Here is an 8761-nt window from a genome sequence, read left to right on the forward strand (position 1 = left end):
TCCATGCAAAAAGAGCAAGCTGTGTCCAGAGGACTAGTGTTTGTTCCCATTTTATTAAATTGGGTTTAATTCATGAGGGCCACAACCCATGGGTTAGGGAAGACACTCCTGCTGAATAATTGCATTGCTCAGGACTTTCCTTTACCTTGATCCCTACTCTTAAGCAGCACTTTCTGATCTAAAATAATAAATGCTAGAAAAGAAATCAAGTGTTCAGGAGGTATGTTGTAGATTGCAGTTGTAAGGGATCACCTGTTATTTGTTTAATCTCTTTGTTTAGATTTCAACAGAATCAGTTGAAAACATAAGAACTGTAGCTTCACTGACCAGGGAAGAAATATTTTATGAAAGATATATTTCTAGTTTGAATCGTACATATAGGTGGGTTTTTTTTCTCTTTAGTAATTCTTTCTTTGTACACTTCAGTCTTTCATATTTACTGTAAATACCTTTCTTGGAATATCCAATACCCAAAAGACTGGTAAGAATATCAATAGCTGTTCATATAGCTGTAAAATTTGTATGGTCCCTATATTTTTATATACATTAAGTGCAGAGTGAAAAAAACATTGCAGGATTTGTCTTTTATTATGCAAACACTTTATAAACTGCATTCTCTGCATATGTGTTAAACAATATTGTGTTTGCCTACAATATAGGATATATGTTCACTCCATTTCAGTGTATTGCACTGATACCACGTAAGAACTGACAGTTCCACCACACCCTTATAACATAAACCAGTTTTATTCCTCTCATATGATTTTGAAACCTTGAAAAGAATTTTGTATGTTTCCCTTGTTTGATCCACTATGTCCCACTGACTTGTCTCCAATGAAAATGCATTTGAATCACCACGGCTGCAACATTTTTCTAGCTCCATTTTACTTAAATAAAATAGCCCAAAATCTAAATTGTTTTTAATGTAAAAGAAAGAATTGAAAATTATGTATTGCACAATCTGTCCTCAGCCAAAATAATGTTAAAATTCAAGGTCTGGTGAACTGCTAAGAACCCAGATTTTGGCAGGACGCTTGCCTGGACTGTCACAGGTCTGATTTACAGCTCAGACTAGAAAGATTTCCTCTTCCTCAGAGAGCACCCTAAACAATGAGGACAGACTCTGATTCGATGTGTGTTCAATTAGCAACACAAAATGAAACCTTTCCAGAGGGACAGATTGAGAAGTAGCATCATAGTCTGAATCTCTGTGGGGATACTCAGCAATAGGTCCCCGCTCTGAATTGGGATGAGCTGGGGGAAGCCCACAGGCAGCTCTTGGGTCAGGCTGGATCCTGCTTGTTTTCTTAATAAAATGGGTCATATGGGGCAGTTATTAACTTATTTCATTTTAACTAACTGCTGTAGTGACCTGCCCTGCTATAAAAGCAAAGGAAGGAGATTCAATTTAACATAACTGTGGATCAAGGATTTCATTGCTTTCTGTCCTAAGGGCAGCTCTGTGTCATGAGGCCAGGGGCTCTTAGGGTCTGGCAAGGGTTGTTTGTGAATGTGTGTGTTGTGGGCCGATTTGTTGTGATTTTGGGGGTGAGCTGGATTCCTTGAAAATTTTATTCCAGAAGTCTGGCTATCCCCCAGCCAGTGTCTGCTGTTTCTCTTTTACAAATCATTTATGGAGAGTTTCTTCTTTTATCAGAAAATCTCTGAAAAAAGCCCCTTTCTATGGATTTACCTATGGAATAGCTCAGTGTTCAGAGTACTTTATTAATGCAGCAGTCTTCAGATTTGGGGCATGGCTCATTGCTAATTGTCTGACCAACTTTGAAAATGTATTTATGTAAGTATACTTTATAAAAAGTATTAAAGATCAGAATCAGTACACAGGATAGTGATTTCAATGCATGCAAATTAATTTATCAAATTACAGAGGCAATGGGGCATGGGAATTCAGAAATTTAGTCTGGTTGGGAGTGTTCTTTGGGTATAAGGGCTGTTTTGGGGAAGGGTGCATATTTGGGAAGAGAAACAGCAAGAGTGAGCAGCAAGCTCAACACACCTACTGTGGAGAAACTTTTGCCCTTTGACTTCCCTTCCAGGCAGAGGGTGTTACAAAGAGAAGTGATATGATACCACTGTTCAGCTCTAAAGTAGCTTTGGGAACAAGTTGATCTTCCTAATACTGGATGATGTTTTGGAGTGTGAGGAGCTCCAGAAATATCATAACCGAAAGATGCTAGAAAACAGTAGGAAAATAATGCATTGTTCTACCTGGAATGAATCATGCTTTGTCCTTTGCTTTTTAGAGTCTTCTCTTCTGTCATATTTGCAGCTATGAATGTTGGTCAGTCTGCTTCCCTGGCACCAGACTATGGCAAAGCTCGAATGTCAGCCCAAAGAATCTTTAAACTTTTGGAAAGAAAACCTCTAATTGACAGTTACAGTGATGAAGGTGAAAAATTGGTAAGGGTTGGCGGTATTTTGGATTGGGGTGTGGAGGGATACTGGAGATTTGTTTCTTTAGGTTTTTTGTTTTGGGGTTGTTGCTGTTTTTTTGTTGTTTTGGTTTGGTTTTTGGGGTTTTTTTGGTTTGTTTTTTTTTTTTTGGAAGGAGTGTTCTTTTTTTTATCCAGAGAAAAAGTGTTGTAATAAACTAAATTAGTAATGATGTATTATCTGCAATTGTATTCACAGTTTCATATTTCTTAGGGTGTCACAAAAGGTAACTCAATTAGGATGACCTAATTGTGACCTGAAGGGAGCCTACAAGGCAGATGGTGAGGGACTTCTAATAAGAGCATGTAGAGACAAGAAAAGGAGTAATGGCTTCAAACTGAGAGTAGGTTTTTATTAGAGACTAGGTAAAAATTCTTTACTGTGAGGGTGGTGGGGCACTGGAAGAGGTTGCCCAGAGAAGTTATGGGATCCCATCCCTGGACGTGTTCAAGGCCAGGCTGGATGGGGCTCTGAGCATCCTGGTCTAGTGAAAAGTGTCCCTGCCCATGGCAGGGGAGTTGCAACTAGATGTTCTTAAAGGCCCCATCCAATCCAAACCATTCTATGGTTCTGTCAAAGACAGACACTATATAAATAGTGGTACTGACTTATTTAGGGACCATTTAATTTCTGGGTTTCAGACAAATGAGTGAAAAATAATGCTTTTCATTCTACTGACTAACATCTTAAATGGCTTCAGGAAAACACTGATAATGTCAGTTCCAATAAAAGTTGTGTTGTCTTTGTAAGGGTTTATAGGAGAAATAAAATACTAGGGCATTTTTCTAATTATTTCATAAATAAGAAAGATTAGTTCCTTTAGAGACACTTTTGCCAAAAGCCATCCTATTCCATCTGTGGAAACTCTTACAATTAAAAATGTGCTCTTGTGAAGTCAAAACAAACTTAATGAATAATTTCTCTAAATTTGGGGGAGGAAAGACACAACAAGGAAAAAGCAATAAAAAGTAAGAAACCAAAAAGCACTCAAAAATTTCCCAAAGAGCCTTGCCTCTAAGCTAAAATTGACATTAAGGAGGCTGACCTCAGCATTTGTCAAATTTCTGAATGTAATGCTTTCAATTTGCATGTTCTGGAAGGATTACACTGGCACATCCAAGTTCATCTAAATTTAAAATTAACTTCCCATGTAGGTTTAGAAGGTAGCTCCTACTCAGGAAGCCATAAATCCAGTTTTCTATAACTTCAAGCTTACAGACAGGATTTTCAGCCTTTAAAGCTCTGAGCACACTTGCATATTTTCTTGAACCAGGGTTCTCTGGCGCAGACATTGAAAGACTTGGCAGAAGGTCTCCAGTAAAATAAAACTTAAGTGAAAACATTTCTAATATAGACTGGACTTAACTACCAGTGATGCCTGTGACTTAACAAAGGAAAGCTTTGAGTCCATCAAATTAGGTTATCACCTGCTGTGAGAGCATTGTATTTGTGGTGCTGCTGGCATGTACAGGGAGCTGGTTCATACCCCAAAGAACAGGACAGGCAACAGCCTTGGCATGTTCCCCCTTTCTTCCACTTGTGCTTAAATATCAGCCTGGCCAGAATGGCTAATTAACAACTATCACTGCTTTTTAAAACACAGCTTGTCCTTTGTGCCTGTGAATAACCTACTGAAGAATTTAGCTCTGCTATCTTAATCTCTGATTTTGACTTTGTATTACATTTGTTCAAAGTGTGCTACCTGCAGAGTGAGATCAGGAAAGCAAATGATGCTGTTTATATCACAAGCAGAAATGTCTCAAATATGTTAGAAATGAAAAATATGGATATTGCCTATTAAGAGGGTGGTGGGGCACTGGAATGGACTCCCCAGGGAAGTGATCACAGCACTAAGCCTGACTGAGTTCAAGAAGTGTTTGGACAATACTCTCAAGACACGGTGTGACTCTTGGGGATGGTCCTGTGCAGGGCCAGGAGCTGGACTCTGATCCCAGAGAGTCCCTTCTACCTCAGCTTATTCTGCAACAGTTTTTCAAAGATGAGCTGAAAAATAGATACAAGACATGCAGAAAACTTCTCCAAAAGGATGTAGTGACTTACATCTGCAGTTCATCCTATAACTATACTATACTTGTCCAACATGTCACTTAAAAGAATTTCAAAAGCACTTTTGAAAACACCCTCCCAAACTTTCTTGGATCTCTCACTTTAATAACCAAGTCTTAACAAGTGTTGTTACAGTTAATAACAATAAATAATAAATGCTAACATGAGCATGTGAACTCTCTACTGCTTTTCAGAGCCATTTTGAAGGCAACATTGAATTCAGAAACATCCATTTTGTATATCCAACAAGGCCAGAAGTTCAGGTTTTGCAAGGACTCAGCGTGAAGGTTAACAAAGGACAGACTCTGGCATTAGTAGGAAGCAGCGGCTGTGGCAAAAGCACATCCATTCAGCTCCTGGAGAGATTTTATGACCCTGTGGAAGGACAAGTGGTAAAAATATACTTGGGTGGCTACTAAAAGTAATTAAATCTACAGGACTCTTTATCTGCCAAGGTTTCAGAGGCATTTGAACAAGCCTGGCAGTTCCTCTGTTGTGATGCCTTTTTTTAGAGGTGTGAGTTACTGAGGCTGTGCCTCCAGTGGATCTGTAGACAACCCCAAAACCCTTGTCATTGCCTTCCCTGTGCATTTGCCCACGTGTACCAGCAGCAGCATCCATGTTAGCACACTGTGCTTGCTCAGGTCACAGATCTTGCCTGGGAAAGGAATGACCATGTCCAACTGCATTTCCTCCCCAAGGCTCTTCACACCCTGGTCAGACAGGGGCATAATACTAATGGCAGTGATGCTTGTCAGTGTGTAAGTTTTCTTGATGATGTGAATTAACGCATTAGGGACACAGATATGTGTTTCAGGTGACACAAATGTAATCTCACATAGATGTTGTTGTGTCACTCTCAGGAGGTCTAAATGTGTTTTTGATGCAACCCCTGTTAATGCGTATAAAATTCAAAAGAAACCTCCTTGGAGGTTGTAAGATTGAAAGGCCTGCAGCTGAGAATATTTATTGTTGTGTTTATCTTCTTAAGCGACAGGCTTTCCCATGAGCTTCCTGGTGCTTCTCTTGGTCAGTAGGGCTGGAAGGACTGCAAGAACAGCCTGTTACCTGCGTGTTGTTTCTGCCTGCTAGGAAACTGAAGCAAAACAATGCAAAATTTAAAACTAATGATGGAAAATACTTCATCTATTCTGCCTGTTCTTTTCCAATTTTTGCATGCAAAAAATTTACTTGATTTCATCCAGGAAACTAACACATAATGGGCTGTCTCTTAGAATTCATGTTTCCTTTTTACAGCAGGTATGTGTAGATTAGCTCAGTAGCCAGCTTGGCATCATGTTTCTGTTGTTTTTTCTAGGTAGCAGATGGATTTGATACCAGATCTCTGCATTTACAATGGCTGAGGTCCCGACTGGGCCTGGTGTCACAGGAGCCCATTTTGTTTGACTGCAGCATTGCTGAAAATATCCAGTATGGAGACAATAGTAGGGTGATTAGTCAGGAGGAAATTGAAGAAGCAGCTAAAGCAGCAAATATTCATGCCTTCATTGAAAAACTGCCAGAGGTAAGAGGCAGTGATGTTCTCTTCAGTGAGATCATTTGGAATGATATAGAGAAATCAAGGTAGTGCTCACTTGCACAGATCAAATTAAAAATAAACACTTTTGTTTCCCCTAATATAATAGCCTTTATGTTTCAAAATGTCAGTGTGTTTCAAGATTAAAATCCCTTTTTGTTCGTTAAAAAAAAGTCAATGTTTCCATTATTACAGTGGTAGACAACCCAGAATATTTGGGGGGTGAGGGGGAGATGGGGAAAAGGAAATGAGAGGATGTTCTATGTACAAGTAAGCACTCATAATAACTTTTTAATATATTTTTCCTTGACAGCAGAAACTCTGATAAAGACATTTTCTTTTTCTAAAGCAATTTAGTAAAACAAAGTAGTCTATTTCTAATTGAAGGGACATGCACAGGGAGTGTTTCTTATTAAATACAGAGGGGCAGTAAATCAAAAGCGGCATTTGACCTTCATGCCTGACAAGAGTTTGGTTCTAACAAAGGAAAATACTTTGAATGCTTCTTTTCACTGTAGTTCTGTGTATCTGAAACTGAGGTAATAATGCTGAAAAATATTTCATCTTCATTACTACAAATGATGTATGAGATTCTTAATTCACAAGCACTGCAGCATCAAATTCTTCATGTATATGTCAGTTAGAATTAAATTGTTAGTTAATCTTATGATCTTAAACTCTGTAGATGCCTCATTACTGGTGCCATTCAAGGCATATTCCAGTCTTTGAGGGAGTAAATTTTCAGACTGGGTATGTTTGGAGCTGTATATATAACTGCTTGTACTAGAGATGTTTATAAAGCTTTAGCTTTCTTAAAACCGCTTGCACTATTCTTTCTTTCAAGATGAAAATACTTTTATAGCCATGCATAAAATTTTACTTTTCTAATCTTCCTTCTCTAAGAGTATTCACTGGTGATTTTTTTATTTTTTTATTTTTTTTTATATATCCAGAAATATAATACCCGGGTGGGTGAGAAAGGAACACAACTTTCTGGAGGTCAAAAACAAAGAATAGCAATTGCCCGTGCTCTGGTTCGTAATCCTGCTGTTCTGCTCCTGGATGAAGCTACCTCTGCTCTTGACACAGAAAGCGAAAAGGTGAATAATTATTATTATGTGAAATACTTATGCCTATGTACGTGGCTAGTTGATTTTGTAGTATAAAATGAAAGTACACATGCTACAAATGCTCAATTATGAAACAAGTTAGGTGTATCACAGTAGCTTTTCCACCTGAAAGGTTTGAATTGAACTATACTAGAAAGCTGTTTATATTTACTAAATAAAAAAAACCTGAAGCTTTAAGTATAAAGCTCCACACTGATCTGATACACCTCAGTTGTCTTCCTATCAGACGTATTAGATGGTAAATACTGAATTTGTGTTCTGATCCAAGCTGGATGCTCAAGAACCCACTTCTCCATGTCTCACATTTGTTTGATCAGGCTCACTGACCTCAGTGAGAAATCCTGTTGAGCAAAGGTCTCTGGTTGCACTGACTTGTATATCTGTGGGAGATGTATTCAGGTGATAAGAGAGTGAGAAATCAAATGTAGTTCCTAGGACAAGGGAAGCCTTTTGAGGTGCTAACAGCATTTTCCTGGTATCTGTATGCAGATTGTCCAGAAAGCTCTGGATAACGCCCGGCAAGGTCGGACCTGCATCGTCATCGCTCATCGCCTGTCCACCGTGCAGACAGCTGACATCATCGTGGTGATCCAGAATGGCAGGGTGGTTGAGCAGGGCACCCACAGCCAGCTACTGGCAAAGGAAGGGCACTACTATGCCCTTGTAAATGCATAAGTCTCTAATTAGTACTATTTGCTGAGGGTTTTTCGTTTTGTTTTTTTAATGGGAAGATATGAAAAGTTCCACAGAGGATTACTGTGGGCTGTGTGCGTGCTGACTGAGCAGGAACTGTGTTGCAGCCTGACTGCTGTATCCAGTGTAGCCCTTGGCCCACACTTCCATGGGGATGAGCAGTGCATGCCCCGTGCTGGGTCACAGAAGGTGCACAGAGGAGTCCTAGGGACTGAATGTGTTGAGTAGTTTGGTGTGTGACATGATCTGGAGGGTGAGTCTCACCCACAGCTCAGGTGGGTACCCTGCTCTCACTGTCCCCCCAAAGCCTGGCCCATAGCAGCTGCCATAGATCGAGGTGATAACAGAGTATGACAGCAGTTAAGCATCATGGATAAACAGCAAGTTGGTGCTTGTGGTTGCTCTTTGGGTTTCTTCAACAGCCAGATGAAGTCATAAACTCTTCTTCAGTTAAAGATGATTGTCAATTCTTACTGAAAACTGAGATTAAAAAAAGAAATATTGCATTAAAGAGAAGAATGTTGATGCATGGGGGTTTTTTTTTTCCCTACTTTATGCCACATTTCTCATATTACTGTGCTTCACACATTTCTTGGGAATTCAATATTCTATTTCAGACAATAACTGTAATAGTTACAACTTCCGCATATCAAGATAAACTGCATAAAAGATACTATGTTTTTGTTTAGTATTTTTCAAATGCTGACCTAACAGAGTTTAATCATGCTTTGTATCTATCAGGATAATTTCAAAAGTTTTGTGGGGGAGCTAGGATGGCTTCTATATCCATGTAAACAGCTTTTCACTGAAATAAAGGAAAAAAAGAAAAGTTGTTTTCAATATAAGTTCCTTTATTTTTAATAGGTATGGTACTTAGGGA

General features: G+C 39.0%; 1 protein-coding gene across 1 annotated transcript in view; it reads left to right on the top strand.

Annotated features, from left to right (window-relative positions):
- ABCB5 (ATP binding cassette subfamily B member 5) overlaps positions 1-7863 on the top strand; it is a gene marked incomplete at both ends in the record, with an annotated part of 33137 nt that extends 25274 nt beyond the window's left edge. Inside the window, 7 exons of the mRNA XM_082289305.1 lie at positions 281-381; positions 1658-1798; positions 2265-2421; positions 4716-4913; positions 5840-6046; positions 7012-7158; positions 7678-7863. Coding sequence (XP_082145431.1) covers positions 281-381; positions 1658-1798; positions 2265-2421; positions 4716-4913; positions 5840-6046; positions 7012-7158; positions 7678-7863 — 1137 coding nt within the window. The remainder of the gene's footprint in view (positions 1-280; positions 382-1657; positions 1799-2264; positions 2422-4715; positions 4914-5839; positions 6047-7011; positions 7159-7677) is intronic.
- Positions 7864-8761: the final 898 nt, after the last annotated feature.

The sequence above is a fragment of the Coloeus monedula genome (assembly GCF_965178545.1).
Source record: "Coloeus monedula genome assembly, chromosome: 1".
NCBI lineage: Eukaryota > Metazoa > Chordata > Aves > Passeriformes > Corvidae > Coloeus > Coloeus monedula.